This window comes from Panthera tigris, chromosome B2 (assembly GCF_018350195.1).
Source record: "Panthera tigris isolate Pti1 chromosome B2, P.tigris_Pti1_mat1.1, whole genome shotgun sequence".
NCBI classification, from domain to species: domain Eukaryota; kingdom Metazoa; phylum Chordata; class Mammalia; order Carnivora; family Felidae; genus Panthera; species Panthera tigris.
In genome coordinates this window covers 43,576,471-43,592,990 of record NC_056664.1, presented here as the reverse complement: position 1 = coordinate 43,592,990, position 16,520 = coordinate 43,576,471, and the positions used below count along the sequence as shown (strand labels likewise).

The following is a 16,520-nucleotide window of genomic DNA, read 5'->3' as shown; positions in this document are numbered from 1 at the left end:
CAGGGGCCTAGAGTCGTATCTGGGAAACCCCACATGACACTTTGCTCAGGCAGCCTTCCAGGGCTTTGGAGGGAGCCCAACAGCCTACCTGTGACCACCACCCAAGGCTCAACATCCCCAGCCTTACTCTGGAAGGGAGTGGAGGTTTTGCTGAGGAAACGGTAACTGAGCAGAAACGCGGGACCTGTGGTAGCTTCCTAAAGCCTTCCACCCACTAGATCCCAGGACCCCTCTCTCCCCAAGGCCATGAGGTCACAGGAATCCTCCCACCCTCATTTACTCAGGGAGGAGAGCACAGGTGATGGAGACTTTCTGTAAGACTGAGCATTCTCATGTCAAAGAGACTGAGAATTCTTTTTGAGAGACTATTTATTACATTGGACTATGTTGTAATCCAGAGTGGACTAAATTAAAGTTGTTGTTTTCCCATTACCCAGAGGTTGGGCCTTGTAAGGAAGGCAACAGCAGTGAAAAAGCAAACAAGGTGCAATTTCAGTATGTATCCTGGGAACAGTTTGCTTGTACATATGTGTGTGCCTTGGGAAAGTCTAGGACTCACTTTTTTTTTTTATCTGCTAAATGGGTATGAATAATAATGCCCATTTCAATAGCTTCATTGTGTACTTAGATGCTAGGTCGCATAAACATCCCCAGTCTACTTCAGAAATTCAGCTAGTGTATTTCTTGCCGGTGCTGGATCAGAGCCATGAACGAGGCGCCGCGGGACAGAGAGTCCCTCGGCCTGGGGCCAGCTCCCAGGAGCCATGATCTTCTTCTCCATGGGAGAGTGGAAGAGACGCCCATCCAGGCTGCAGCCGGTGATCGGAGGTGGTCCCCTGGTTCTTACCTCTCTGCAAGTTCACATGCCAGAGAGAAAACGCGCGCTAGGAGCTGAGGGTACAGGAACCTGGGCCCACAGAGCTGCTCCTGTCCTTTCAAAGACCACCTTTGACATCTGTTCCGCTCTAAGTGAGTTCTGAGCCCCAAAGAGTCTGTGTGGCTGCTTGCTGATATCCCCGCTGCACAAGACGTGCCAGCAAAGCAGGGTTGAGCCGTGCTTGCAAGAGCTTGCTGGAGGCTGAGCTAGAGTCTTGGCTCCCTGGTCCTCATTCAGCCTCCATGCCCTGGTAAGAGTATATTATTTTCTTAGCTCAAATTGCCGTTTCCAAGTCATTATTTCTCTACGACGAGAAAACAATATTGGTTCTTATGTAATATCAACCTCAATGAATCTGGAAGTGATCATGGAATGGGTGGATTTTTTTTTCCTCCTTAAAAAGGAGAAAAATAAATTTGAGATTGTTTGCATATGGCTGAGAATATTTATGAACTATTCCCCTTGCTTCCTCATCACATATTTTACCCAGCACATTTGCGTGTGGTACAGAATAAATCTTTACAGGAAGGGCGGGTGGAGAGGGCAGAAAGCAGTTAAAGGACTGGGTACCCGTCAAGTGCCTGGGACGTGGTTGGTCCTGGGTCTCAGGGTCCCCTGGCCTCAGGCTTACTTGCTGTGGTCTGAGGGTTGCCCCATCCTGCGGCTCAGAGGAAGTCTTTGGGAGGGAGGGTTCCAAATGCGAACACTGAAGGATTACCGTCTGCTTGTCACTCTGGTTTCTCTTATGTCCCCTGCGCTGTTACCAGAAAGGTGAACGCCTGTGCTTTCATGACCTGGGTACCGTCAGCCGAAAGAGATAATTAAATTCTATGGATGCCAGATTGAGCCAGGGTCAGAGGAATAAGTTGGCAGGTGGGAGGGAAAAGAACTGGCAGAGAAGTTCTTGGTGCTGGCATCTGGTATTCGATAATAAGGGCAGTGTGTTAGCACAGACATGTTGCGTCTGTTTCCCTCTGGCCGTGCCCCTCACACAGCTCGTCACCAAGAAGGGTCCCGGCGGAGTGTAAGGGACCGGCTGTGGCTGTATGTTAAATCGGGAAGAGAAGCAGGGCTCGGGGCTGTTGATTCTCTCCTTCAGGGACCGGGCCTCAGAACTGGAGCTTCTGAGAATCTCTCATGGCCTGCCGCACCTTGGATTTTTGAGGAAAGTACTGGTGGCGAGTGTGGGGTCAGGGACAGAGCGCAGATGGCTGCCATATTTGGTATTGCAGTCATTAACTGCTGTCCTAGCATGGGGCAGGCGTAGTCTGAGGCACTTTTCCCTGCATAATCTGAGCTAGTCCTCGCCCCGGCTTTACGAAGATTAGCGATCTTCCTCTCACAGTTGACATGAGAAAACGGAACCTCAGTGAAGTTGAGGAACTTGCCCAAGGTCACACTTCTTGGTAAGTTCCAGGATCAGGGACGTTCCCAACACTTGCGGGGTCTGAAGCCAATGGAATAAGTACAAATAAGGAATTAAAAAAAATCAAGCTCAAGGCCTTGGAAGGGGCCCATGTGATTAAGGGAACCGAAGCTTTCACCTCAGCAACGTCGCAGTAAATACACCCTGGGCGGGGTCAAAATTTAAACACAGGGTTAGCTCCAGGTCACTTGGCCCCTTCCCTGCGGCCTGGTCTCCTCTTCTTTCTACCAGGGTTAACACCAACTCCCCCACCCCCTTCACATTCCTGATCGAAATTACACAAAGTCCAGTATGAAACTGAAGCTCGGAGGACATCCTCAGAACACACCCACTTGGTATGTTACATACATGTCAGTTACAGGATAGGACAACAGCCACGCCCACTGCCGGACTTTATTCTTCCACCTCAAGAGCTCGTTGAGAGATAGTTGATACATCCAGAACCGCCCTCCCAAGGAGCTCCAGTTGCTGTGCTAGGCGGCTTTTGCAAATGTCATGATAGTTCCCACGCTGGGCAATTTGGGCACAGACTTCTGCAGTGGCCTGCTCCGGTCTCCAGCGGGCATTTTAGAAGTACAATCAGCAGTGTTTCATTTCCCATCATATGTCTCTTTCCCTTGCATTGCTATCCATTGGTCAGACTTCAACAAGCACTCCTCTATTTGACTTTTCCTATCTCCATTATCATCAAGATTTTGTCAGAATCTCCATAACTGAAAGGGAGGGAGGGATTTAAGGGAGCAGACAAACCCAATATAGATCACAAGTGCTTTGGTGGGGGTGGGGAGCATAATAACTATTGTTTGGTACCCACCCTCTGCTCCTGCCCTTGAATAGGCTTGCAGTCCCATCCCTAGTCTAGACAATTACTAAGGGGAATACAAGCATTTTTCCCAGCCCTGCTCACTATTCTCCCAAACTGGAAACACAAAGCAGATGATGAAGTACAAGTTCAAATGCCACACCAGGGAGAAGGAAGTATTGAGAAACCACGTCCAACCTCCAGCCTGTTTTCAACATTCCAGTAAGCGTTCAATTGATTTATCTTGGGCTGGTGTCATTTCATTGTCTCAAACAAAGGCCTTCTATGAAAAGACAAACTTGGGTTGAGGGAGGAGTGGCTAACAGAAGGCCCATTTGGGAAAAAGTAAATAAGAGTACAGTCCTCTGGGCTCTTCCTCCAGAGGGAGCATCCCCCTTTCATCTGCTAGAATTAGCATCAAGACTGGCTGGTGACCTGACCTCTGTCCGCCTCTGTCCTCTGAGTTCAGGTGGCCAGTGTTCTGTGCCTGGAATAGACTATGAAGTTCTGGATGGAATGGTTCTGAGTGATAGTGACTTCCGGCTGTTCTTTTTTTTTTTTTTTTTTAATTTTTTTTTTAACATTTTATTTATTTTTGAGATAGGGAGAGACAGAGCATGAACGGGGGGGGGGGGGGTCAGAGAGAGGGAGACACAGAATCTGAAACAGGCTCCAGGCTCTGAGTTGTCAGCACAGAGCCCGACGCGGGGCTCGAACTCATGGACCGCGAGATCGTGACCTGAGCCGAAGTCAGCCGCTTAACCGACTGAGCCACCCAGGCGCCCCATCCGGCTGTTCTTTTGAATATTTTGTTCTGCTCTTGTGACTAAATGAATTACTCGGCAGGAAATTACTGGGACAAGACTGCAAACGTCATCCACCACATGATCTTCCTTTGGACGTTCATTCTTTGAGCTGTGTCCGTGACAGGTTTCCACGCAGCTGTGACTGGGCATTTCTGGTGCACTGGCCCTTCCATTTTGGACATCCCTGATTTTTAGAACAACCTTCTCTAGATTAAACTGAAGTAGGGCTTTCTGGTATGCATTGGTCCTCTAGGGGCAACACCAAACAGGTGGTTTACTTTCCTATGTCAGGTCTTCCTGCAAACCTTGTCACCTTCCCTTCTCAGGTTGGGTTCGTCAGTGCTCCCATGGTTAATGCTTCTGCAAAGTCTGGTGCATATCTCTGTCCTAGGGATTTCACGCAGTTGTTATTTACTTAGTCAGGAGCCCTTTCTACAAAATTATTATGTGGGTTGATTGTGGAATATTGGCAAAATATAGAGAAGCAAAATAGAAAATGAAAATTAACTGTCATTATTATATCTACTGGAGATAAGCACTCTAAAAACTCAGACGTATATCCTAATGGTTGTATTTCTATATTTATGTTTTTTCCACAAATGATTAGCTAGTATACATTACTTGGTTAAAGTTTGCTTTTTCTGGGGCACCTGGGTAGCTCAGTCGGTGGGGTGTCCGACTTCGGCTCAGGTCGTGATCTCATGGGTCATGAGTTCGATCGAGCCCTGCATCAGGCTCAGTGCTGTCAGCACGGAGCCAGCTTTGGATCCTGTCTCCCCCTCTCTCTCTCTGCCCCTCCTCCACTTGCGCTAATCTCTCTCAAAAATAAATAAATATTCAAAAGCTTTTTTTTTTTTTTAATAAAAAAAAAGTTTGCTTTTTCAGACCACTTAGTCCTCTTCCACTGCATTAGATTGGTGACTGCCAGGTATTCTGTAGTGTGTGGGGAGCTGGCCGTGTGACGAGGGGGACAGGATTCGGGATGAGCCCCTTTACTCCGAAGTCCCTGCGGTTGTTGCCAGTGGCAGGAAGGTCTGCTAAAGATACTTCTTTTGCTGTTTCATGCCAGCCCTTGAGAAAGGCCTGACCAAGGCACTGAAGAAACTGGATGACTACCTGAACACCCCTCTTCCAGAGGAGATCGATGCCAACACTTGCGGGGATGAAGACAAGAGGTCCCGGCGCAAATTCCTAGACGGGGACGAGCTGACCCTGGCCGACTGCAATCTGTTGCCCAAACTCCATGTGGTCAAGGTAAAGACCGCTCTATCTGCAGGTGGCTCACTGTATCCAGGTCCGCCATAGGCCCGGTCACTTGTGTGGATGAGTCAAGGACAGTGCCACACGGCCGGTCCAGAGTCTGGGCTCTGAAGTCACACGAATAGGAACCCAGAGTCAGCTTCCACTGCCTGGTGGCTGTATAGACTCTCTGAGTGTCAGTAAAACAGGCATATATTACTTCCTCCTTATTCTCATTCTTACTTCTTGGCCGGGAGAGTAAATACAGTGTGACAGTGCCTGGCATATTGTAAAGGCTCAATACATAGTAGCTCATTGTCATTTCATGTATGAGAGAGAGAGTGAGTGGGGGCACTTCTTCCTTGTCTCTGCCTCCTGGGTTCTCACTGGCCACACCCCCACATCTCTCTGAAGTTGCTTCATGTGCGAGCCTTCTCATTCCCTTCAGTAACTCCCTAGGGCAGGCATATAGCATCCTCCTCATCTATCAGTTGAAGAGCCAGAGGCTGTAAGAAGTGACATCATTTTCTTGTCATGGTTGCACTCACTGGTCAACTTCGTCACCCCGTGTAATCCTGTCCTGTAAGAATCGGAGGATCCGAGAGTTGGAAAGAAGGGAATCCCAAGGTCATCCCAAACCATCTCCCACCCCAAACGGGACCACTTTCTGTGTGTCTGTGACAGGCTTCCATGCAGCTGTCACTGCACCTTTCTGATGATGAAGAGTCCCCTGCCTAGCAAGTCAGCCCTATCCCTTTGGACAGCGGTGATTATTAAAACATCCTTATATTGAGCCCCATCAGCCTCCAGGCCACCCTTTGTATCCTGGAACAGCATGGAACGGGACTGCTCTGTTTCATCTCATTTGAAGACAACAGTAGGGTGCCCCAACATTCTCTCTCTAAACTGATGCTTCTTCTTACCTCCTTTCCCGGCCCTCACCAGCCTAGAGAAACACACAGTGGGATCGTGCAGTTAGATCGTCATCTACTCTCATACGTACTCGTATCGTACGTCTCAGGCAGTCAGCTCTGTGGGGATAGTGGGTTCTCCAAGCATGACGGTGGGCGGGTTCATGGTGGCCCTTTCATAAATACTCACTGATTGGCCATTTCATCACTTAGCTTGTGACTTTATCATACCCACTTTCCTTCTACCCTTCGTAAAAAGAACCGTTTATCAGCTGGCTATCTGCCTATCGTGTTTCAGCTGTAGTCCTGAGCTGGAAACGCGGGCCTCCCTCCAATCAGAGCACAACCAGCTTGAATTGCGATCGTAGCTGGGCAAGCGCCATGGGACTTGGTCAGAGCTGGAGACTGGGTGGGAATCATGCATGCCGTTACCGATAGGCTGGGAAAATGCAGCCTATGAATATGAAGGCACTTTGGGTTCGGGGCCAGGCCAACGGTTACTTGTAAGTCCACCCAAGCTTACAAGTCTTTCAGGTTGTTAATTACTGCATGCACCACCACAGCCCTGGAAACGCCTTTTATTCTCTTTTCCTGAGTTACAAGTGGCACCCTTAGGGATGGTGTGATTCCAGGTCAGCCACACTGCGTCAGAGTGGTGTAACGGAAGGACCCCCATTCAGAAAGGCGTGAGACCCCCATGCTAGTCCTGACAGCATGAGCTGGGGCGAGTCATTTAATCTCTTTGGAACTCTTTTTTCTCATGCCCCAACGAAGAGATAGGAAGTATATTCCTTCTTGCCTCTTTCTCTCTCTTCCTTCGCTCTTTTCTTCTGTCTTGAAGAATCTCTTGTCAAATAAGGTAAACAAATGGATCTCCCAGGCCCCGTGCTTCATCCTTCGACTCCTCCAGTGCCTCCTAGCCCTAAACGATGATGCGACACCCGTGTCCTTGGAGAAGCTGGGGATCGGGGCGGGCCGGGGGTGGGGGGGATGGCGGCCTTGGAGGGGACAAGGCTGGGCCTCGCCTTCTGTCTCCTCATATTTCTGCTGATCCAGCTTATCAGATCCCAGAGACCTGGCAAACCCCCGACATGAAGAAAGAGTGAAGGGGGAGCCAAGTCAAGTTTGGCTTCTGATGCCAAAACCTAATCTGGGCTGTGGGAGCTAACTGTTTTCATATGAAAGAGCAAATTCAGAGCAGGAGCGTGGAAGTTCCTGTGAACGTCAGAGCTCCGTGCGCGCATCCCCGCCTGCTCTCTTGCGCGTGCGTTCTCCCTCCCTCTCTCTCTCTTGCCTGGCTCTCGTTCAGGTTCATCTTCATCCTGCCTGAGAGCCTGGTTTGAACTCGTGCTGTCTGGCTCCCTTCTAGTCCTTGGCTCCTCAAGTCAAACCGACATGCGAGGAAATAGCCGGTTCCGTGGCCAAGGCTCAGGGCGTGCAGATCCGGGCAGGGAGGGGCATGGCGGGCCTTCTCTCGGGGCCACTGGGACCCCTGCCTAGCACAGTGACCTGCTTCAGCCCCTGAAGCAAACAGGAAGGGAGGCATGAACACAAGTCTATGTCCATAAATTGCTTTTCTGCTGTTTTAAATCTCATGTCGTATCTTTTAAAAATGAAAACAGATCCCAGCACGGAGGGACTTGAGGCCGCTCTGTCGGTCAGCGTGTGACCCACGGATCCTGCAGGGACTTGCTCTTGCCGGGGCAGGGACAGCTTCTTCTCAAAGGCTCTTGGGCAAACCCAAGGGCCCTCACCCTGCGGTGAATAGGGGAAGGCCAAGGTGAACGGGCAGTGTCTGTTGGACCCGGCATTTGCTTATGGCCGGTGCTCTGCCAGAGGACTCAGATTCCATCCCCTTTGCTTTTTTAGCCACACCTGAGCCGGACACAACATTGTGGGGATGGCTTCTCCAGTGACCACACCAGACCAGTTATCTTAGCCAAGAGAATTTAATTTTTTTTTCATTTTAGAGAGAGAGAGAGAGATGAGCCGGAGAGAGGGGCAGAGAGAGAAAAAGAGAGAGAGAGACAGAGAGAGGATCTTAAGCAGGATCTATGCTCAGCATGGAGCTCGATGCAGGGCTCGATCCCACAATCCTGGCATCTTGCCCGGAGCTAACATCAAGAGTCGGTTGCTCAACCGACTGAGCCACCCAGGCGCCCCACCAAAAGAATTTAATAGAAAGAAGCACTAAGTACTGAAGATCTAGGAAGGCAAAGTGTACCATGACATTTCACCAGGATGAGGCAGCTACAACCCCCAGGGCAGCAGAGGTAAACGGAAGAGGTCAGAATTATCTAAACTTGGAAACTTAGATGAGGGGCCCCTGCAGAGCTGAACCTTGGACCTCTGAGGTGGGGCGCTGCCGAGCCAGCACTGGAGGGGGAGTTAAGAGGACAGTCCAGAGGAGTCACTGTCGTGTGCTGGCCTCTCTCAGACGGGGTGATGCACGGGTTCCGCTAGTGTAGGCAAAACAAGAAAACTGGAGTCAGTTGCCACTGCGGGAGCAAAGGGGACTGAGAGGAACAGAATGCCTAGGAAGGGAAGGGACGTCTCTTCCCCCTCCTCCAGCCTTGCAGCCTCTCTCTCTAGCGCCCCCTCGTGACAGAGTCTCACAGGGAGTCACTGGCAAAGCAGAGATGTGATTTGCAGAGTCTCTGCCCCAGCGGCTGGAAGAAACAAGCCCAAGGGTGGTTTGGAGATCAGCAGCTATAGCTGAATAACTGGCACAAGAGGGATTCTGAGTATAGCGGTTCCTGCATCATTTGCACAGGGCTCGGTAGCCCCGTGGAGAGGACCGCAGATTAGGAGGGAAGGACTGTCACAGGACTAAAAGGCAGGGCCTAAGGAACGTAGTCAGTGATACTGATAGTGTCCTGTGGTGACAGATAGGAGCTACACTGTGGCTGTGCACAGCACAGCATGGAAACTTGGCTGAATCACGGGGTTGTACACCTGAAACTAATGTAACATTGCACGTCAACTACACTCAAATAAAAAAAAAAAAAGAAAAGAAAAGCAAGGACCGGAATAAATATTAGTGATTACTCAGTAGATGTTGGTCGAATTAATTCATTTCCTGTGTAATGTTGTGTAAGCCATTGAATCTCTTGTGGCTTCAGTTTGTTCATTGCTGAGGACCTCTGGTCTTTAAAAGTACGTTTCTTACGTTTGACTCTAGGAGATGCACTCTGATTTGGGATGACTGAAGATAGTAAAGATTCCGTACAACTGTTTATGGAACCTTTACTTATTTAACTTCCCTTTGCCTTACTTTCCACATCTGTAAAAATGGGAATATAATACACTCTTCCTTATAAAGTTATTTAGAGATTTAAAGTAGCTTGCAGAGGGCTTAAGGTGGAGCCTAGAGCAGGGTGCAGAGTAGATAAGTATTTGCTAGTGTCGCTATGCTTATAAACCGTGTCATTGAGATTATCAGGCAGTACAGAAATGAAGAAGTTGTGGTTCCTGTCCTCCTACTGCTCACAAGCTAGAGAAGAGAGAGAGGATATGAAAACAGTAATTGCAATTCAGAATAGAACAGAGCTTAGTATGTAACAGACGTTCCAAACTGAAGAATAGGGAGGGGGAGATGCGTGCTCCTTGGGAATGTGGTCAAATTGATGAGGCTGAGCTTTTCCTGCCCTCCCTCATCGTTGCCCTCACTCAGCACAGCTCTCTAGGGGACCCTGAACATCACGGGCATCAACATGAAGGTGAAAGTCCAGAGTAGCTGAATTGGGGTGGCGGGGGGGGGGGTGGGGAGGTTCTCTGAGTGGGAGGATCCCAGGGTCAGCAGTCTGACAACCTCTCTAAAAAGAAAGCGAGGAAAGGAGTCAGAAGTCAGTGCCTTAGGAGAGAGGCTACTCTTTATTGTTCCCACCCTAGCCCCCCGAGGGCTCGAGGCAAGAACGGCTAATGTGTGGACCCCAATGTACAGTGACAATAAAGGGGGCCCTGTTAAAAAAAAAAGTACTCAGAATTTCCAGATGGTGACAGCAGAGCATTAAACCAAGAACAGGCCCCTCTGAGTTCGAGGCCCTGTGTAACTACACAGGTCACCCTCAGCGAAGACCACCTTATCCTTATCTGTGAACACATGCAAATGGGCAAAAGGTGGGTCTCAATGAATTAGAAGAGGAGGTAATGTTTCTCGAGCACTCAGTATGAGCCAGGTACCCCTCTAAACGTTTCGTGTGTGTTAACTAATTTGTTATTCCAGGATAGGTTCTATTATTATCTTCCTTTGAGAGATAAAGAAATTGGGGCTCAGAGAGGCTAAGTAAGTAGTCCAAGGCCACACAGCTATTAAGTAGTGGAGTAAAAATTCCAGATGCATTCAGCTGGGATCGAGAGCCCACGCTTTAACCACTGTCCGACCGTTTCAGCACGAACTCCGCTTTCCCAGAACGCCCATCCACAGCCCCCACGTGTGGCAGACTCCAGACAGAATAAAAATCACCATTCGTTCACTCCCGCTCAAGATCTGTTCATTCGAGAACCTGCCTATCCATTCCCACATCTAACTTACACTCCTTATGCTTTTTATTCTCTCCTAAAAATACGGGTGCTTAGGTAAAACAGAGCAGGTAACAGGAAACAGTTTATAGCTCGATCAGTCAGACTTAACCACTGATCACATTTTGGTACCCGTACTTCTAAGCAATCACACACATTTCTCCAAATGCATGATACTGCACTTCTTAAAAACTTTATTTTATACTGCACTTTATTTTCAAAAAAAATTTTTAATCTTTATTTTTGAGAGAGGGGGGTACAGGTGGGGGAGGGGCAGAGCGAGAGGGAGACACAGAATCTGAAGCAGGCTCCAAGCTCTGAGCTGTCAGCACAGAGCCCAACGTGGGGCTTGAACTCACGGACTGTGAGATCATGACCTGAGCCAAAGTCGGATGCTTAACCAACTGAGCCACTCAGGCGCCCCCGCAGCATCATTTTCAATGGCTGTCCGGAATGGCCCTGTATTTACGTATGATGATGTATTTCTCCATTTCGATATTGGCGGACATTTGTGTTCTATACCTTTTTTTTTTTACCGTTGCATTCTTTTTTTTACTGTTAGTTCCATGATCATATACGGGTAGCTGAATCTTGGTATATGTACATGATTGTTTCCTAAGGAAACATCACTAGAAGCAGAATGGCGAGGTCAAAGGGCAAATTGTATTTACTTAAGAAATAAATAAGCTTAGATAAGATGACAAGGAGGCAGTGCTTGCCAGCTTGTGTCACAGACACTTTGCTGATGGCCCCCTGTGATGCCTGCTGGGTTTCCTCCCAGGCCACATGGTAGGTCAAGCCGCTTAACTCCTTCTCAGTGATTTGCTTTGCCCGCTCACGCCATCTCTGTCCTGTCGCCTGTGTTGTAGATTGTGGCCAAGAAATACCGCAACTACGATTTCCCCGCTGAGATGACAGGCCTGTGGCGGTACCTCAAGAACGCCTATGCCCGGGATGAGTTCACCAACACCTGTGCGGCAGACAAGGAGATCGAGTCGGCCTACGCGGATGTTGCCAAGCGCCTCAGTCGGTCCTGAGCTCGGCCACCTTGCCCCACCGCTCCAGCAGAAGGACTCCGCTTCTCCCAAAGGACTCCGGCCTCACACACTCCTCTTCCGCGTTGCCTCGGGGACACTCCTTTTTGTAGCCGGCCGCCTCTTGCTGGCCTCATGGAACCCCGGCCTGCTGTCTCTTAGGAAGGTCAGCGCCGACCCCATGTGATCGTGCAGGAATCTGCAAGCAGAAATGATAGAAATAGTCAAGCTCTCAACCTTTGGGCCTGGCCTGGGTTCCGTGCATCTGGGGTCAGTGTTGGAGAACCCACGTAAGGGACCGTCACTGCCCCCTCCGCCAATATCAGAACCTCTCCTCAGCTGCATTAGGAAAACGTGCGACACTGTGCCCTCTTCCGCCCTCCTCTTTGTTGGGAACTCCACGGCCAAGGACAGATGCCATCGTAGTTCTTAGTAGAAACAGATCCGCTACGTTTGGGGGAGATGGAGAGAGTGAACGGAGGACCGGCAGGCTGGGGATTGGGCACGTGACAGACACACCCAGTCTTGACACCTGCCGTCCCACTGGGCGCTGAAGACCAGATTGGAAAACCACTTCAGACGTAGTCTCCGTTTGCTGCCGTGCTGAGGGCATTGCGATGCCCTCGTGTATCTGGCTGACACCAGCCTCTGTTTTTACACTGTCCAGGCCTTTCGAGGAAGGGAAGTTGGCATGCAGTTGCAAAGCAGAGTGACTGGGAAGGGCCAGAGGAGGAGCGTCAATGCCAAAAGGACCACGGGGTCTACCAGCCATGGATTTTGCTTGCTTTAGGGGTAGTTGTTTTGGTGGAGATTACGTTTGATCCACGAGTGAATTTCAGTCTTGGAGAAAGCAGATGGGGGGGGGGGGTGGTTGGGTGAAGAAGTTCTTCATGAGGCTCCATGTTCCCTGGCAATGTTTCAGATAGGTCTTCTCTCTTATGATCTCCCTAAGTCTTGAACTGCTGATGTTATATATCACTGCGAACCCTATAACAAAAAAAACCAAGAATTGGCCAAACATGACTTTCCAGTTCCTTCAAGTTGCTCCTGGATGTGGGTCTTGGGTCTGCTAGCTGGGCGCTCCTGGCTGAGTCGGCTGCAGCCTCCATCGGGTGATGGGTCCATTTGGGAGGTGGCATGGTCATGGAACACCTTAGGAAGAAAGTCCATGGGCCTTTCTGACTGGGAAACCATGTGGTTTGAACTTGAAGAAAAATATGTGCCCCATCTGGGCTAATTTTCCTGCCATCTGACTCACCTGCCAGATGAAAAAGGATATTTTTTAGTTGGTATTTCTCTCCTTGGTCACTCTCCTTGAGTGTCACCTCCTTCAAAGCTCACCTGGCTTGAGCCTGGGGACCCGGGCAGAGGAAACTCAGGGAAATGAGCTAACCATCGGCCCCCTATCCTGGTGAACACCCTGTGAGAAAAGCCACCTGCCACAGGATGAGGCTTCCAAGTGCTAGAAAGCCTCGGGACCTGGCTCGTTGCTCAGGAAGGGTGGCAGGACAGCATGGGGCCTTTCCGTGAAGACATCCGTGCATCTTCAACCCGGCAGGCCCCAGACCCACCTGCCTCCAGGGAGCTCTGGAGAACAAAAATGGCACACAGATCTGAGCAGTGGGGAGGAAACAGGGGACCCCTTAGCCCACTGAGGAAGAGGAAATTTCTCAGTAGGACATTTTATTAGCCTGAGAGCTTTGCAAGGGCAGGAGGAGTCGATTCATTTCCACCCCTAAAGGAACCTTCCCTGGGACTTCCCGGGAACTTAGTCCCGAGACATGTTTAAAAAGGAGAATGCTGAGGAAATGGCCCCTTTTACTCTACAGTAAAGCCCCAGACTGGCCTCTTGGGAGATGAAGTCTTGAATGATCCCAAGAGACTTTGAATTAGTGTAAATCCTGTTGTCCCCAGAAACCCCTTCCTGAGTTGACCAACACAGGCATGATGACCTAAGAGGCAGTTTACTTTCCAGAGACCCACAGTGGTGCTGTTCTTGAAGCAGGTAGGTGTTAGCATGGCCAGCGCGACAGAGAAAACAGGCCACCCGGGGGGGATGGCTCCCCACACGAGTTGTCAGATACTAATGACTGATTTGATTGTCAGAATTCAGCGTTGGCGAGTCTTTAAAAACAAGCCAAACCAAATCAACATGGTTGTTTCTAGATATTCCTTCTGTGGCTGACTTAGTTTTACATAAATATTAAGGCACGAGTTTGGGGGGGCAGTTACGTGATCACTTATAACCATTTAACACAGGGGGCAGAGTTATAGATGGAAAGCACTTCTGAGTACTTGATTCAGGAATATCTTTTTTCTTTCAACAGTAGATTACTATATAATACGAGTATTGACTGAGAGCTTTAATGTTTTATGACCAGATTTATTAGAATATTTTTAAGTAACAATAATATTATCTTCTGATTATTTTTTTCCAAAAGAGATTTGCCTCCAGATTCTGCAGCCTCCCTGAAGAATCTTGGCCATAACCTTGTTATATACATGGCAAATCATCTTCCAACATCCGTATGGTGAGGTCCTTAGGTGTCTCCAGAACCAACTCAGGAAGTATTCAAGGTTTGCAGTGTAGACTCCAGAGTTTTAAGAGGAGGTCACCCTTGTCACCGGTCTCGAATGGATACTGATCCTTCAGAAAACATTTCATTGGCATTTGAAAAGGTTTGGGATGAGATCCTATTTTGTTTGGGATTTATTTTTCTTCTTTGGTTTCCGTGTCACTGTTTTATTTGATTTTTATGGGATAGCATGGTGGGAGGCAGAGGCAGAAAGGAGAACCCAACTTAGAATAACTGTGTAGAATTTACCCATCTGTCAGGCTGGGCTGCCTCTCAGGATGGCCCAGAGAGAAGGTATTGGATATGATTTTAATAACTTTATAAGATGGGCTGGATAACGGTCCCTTCTATTGTGTGTCTTTATCCCCTGATAAGGGAATTCAGATGCCTGACAATTCAGAATCACAGGCTGTGAAAAGTGAAAACCACTTTTATTTGGTCATACAATCTCGGACGGTTTCAGCTTCCCAGGAAATGCCACTGTTTTTGGTGTTCACATCCCCCGCTGGTGGGGCCAGCAAGGATCTTGGCCTTTTCATTAGAAAAAAGGCTTCACCAAGAGTGAAGTTTCCTGAGCTACACATGCTAGCATTTATCAAATGAAACAACGGAAGCTCTTCACGACATCTGTGCCCTCTGGCCACTCTGCAGGCAGACGACGCCAGCATCTTAGAATTGTTGCAAAGTGGATGATGCCTGGAACAGACCCTGCAGATCTAAGAATCCCAGGAGGCTTAGGCAAATAGAATTTAAGAAAGGGACAGAGTCAGGAGGGTGTGTTAGTAAGAGTTTTCCGTGGCGAGAAACCATTGAGGTCTGTGTCTAAAAATCAGTTGGTTTAGAGGCAGCAGGAGATGTATTTGACGCACCACTATTGCCAGTGGCCAGGAGCCTTTTTGATAGCAGAGTGAATCAAGATGCCAGTGTCTCTCTCCTTGGAAAGATGAAGCAGTATTAAGTCATTAGTAAAACTAAGTTCATTGATTCCTAAGGGATCACTTCGTCGTTTTTGATATGCCATTGAAAAGAATTGTAAGCGTTAGAGAAAAGTATGCATGTGAAACATCTGGAGTTGAACATCTTTGGGCTTGGAGCCCTTTCTGCAAACAAGACCATTGTCTTCTATCCAGTGCTTTGTAGCATTCAAACCAAGGAACGTGTGCCCCCTTCATGAATGCCTGTTCCTCGACCTTTGCCAATATTCTTCTTGCAGCTTAGTTTCAGGATGCTTTCCTTTCATCATTCGGTATGATCCAAAGTGTGCATAATTTTGCCTAATGTTACCTGAGGAATTAGATCCAATGTTCCCCTTACCCACCAAAAATAAAATGGAGGATTGCTTCATTATAGGGTTTGGGCTAATCTGTGTGTCGCTAAAAGCAATCTTTTTTTGGAAAACCATAGTTTTAAGGATCCAATTATCTAAGGTATTTTATGTATAGTTAGCGATTTCATATTATCGATTATGCCTATACTTAAAATATATAATATCCGGCTGACGTTTGAATTTGTCTTCCTTTCCTGATTTCCTGTTTTTCCCATTTGGAAAGCTGGGGTGTAGCTAATTTAGCAAAAGATGCCTAGCTTTTATAGAAGGACAAAATTTCATTTTAGAAAGACACTCCAAATGATGGTCACTTGATTTTCTCAAGACCTTTAACTGTGGTGATAAAGTACTAAGACATGCTTTCAAGCCTTAATAAATATAAGTTGCCTTTTAATGAAGATATTGTTGAATGTTTTCTTCATGAATCTGAAGCAGTTAGAAATTTGTTTTCCAGTCTTGATTGGTATTGGCTGATTCAAATAAAGTTGGTTTATTTTCAAATATTACAAAAGCGATCCTCAGACTGCTTATTTGAGGTGGGGATTTCCTATGCTGTTCTAAATGAGAAGCGTGAAATACCCCTTTTTTTTTTTCCAAATAAGGGTTATTCTGTTTTCCCATTATAAAAGAGAATATGTTCATTATTCTTAAAAATCAAAAGCAAAAAAAAGAGGAAGAGGGGAAGGAAAAGCAAGAAGCTTGTGACCCAGTCATCCAAAAATCAATTTTTATTTTAGCAAGAATGAATTCGATTCTATTCTATAGAACGTGGGCTGGGTCAAGAAATACACTGATGTTTCTTCATGTTTCTCACTTCAGTTGCCAATCCGTAGGGTCACACTTGGGGGTAGGCAAACAGTGACAATCCAGATAAGATTTAAGGAGTACTTTAAAATACTGGTCCACCTGCACCCCAAACTCTCTCTTGTCCCCCACCCACCCCCACCCCCCAGTTACCTAGCCCTGTCAGGGTTCGTGGCCCTAATTTCTACCCCTAGAAC

General features: G+C 48.0%; 1 protein-coding gene across 3 annotated transcripts in view; it reads left to right on the top strand.

The window, feature by feature from the left end:
• Positions 1–16,025, top strand: part of CLIC5 (chloride intracellular channel 5) — a 103,392-nt gene extending 87,367 nt beyond the window's left edge. For all 3 annotated transcript variants that reach the window (XM_042986491.1, XM_042986489.1, XM_042986490.1), the window contains exons 5-6: positions 4,981–5,165; positions 11,452–16,025. In XM_042986491.1, coding sequence (XP_042842425.1) covers positions 4,981–5,165; positions 11,452–11,619 — 353 coding nt within the window. In that variant the 3' untranslated portion in view covers positions 11,620–16,025. The remainder of the gene's footprint in view (positions 1–4,980; positions 5,166–11,451) is intronic.
• Positions 16,026–16,520: the final 495 nt, after the last annotated feature.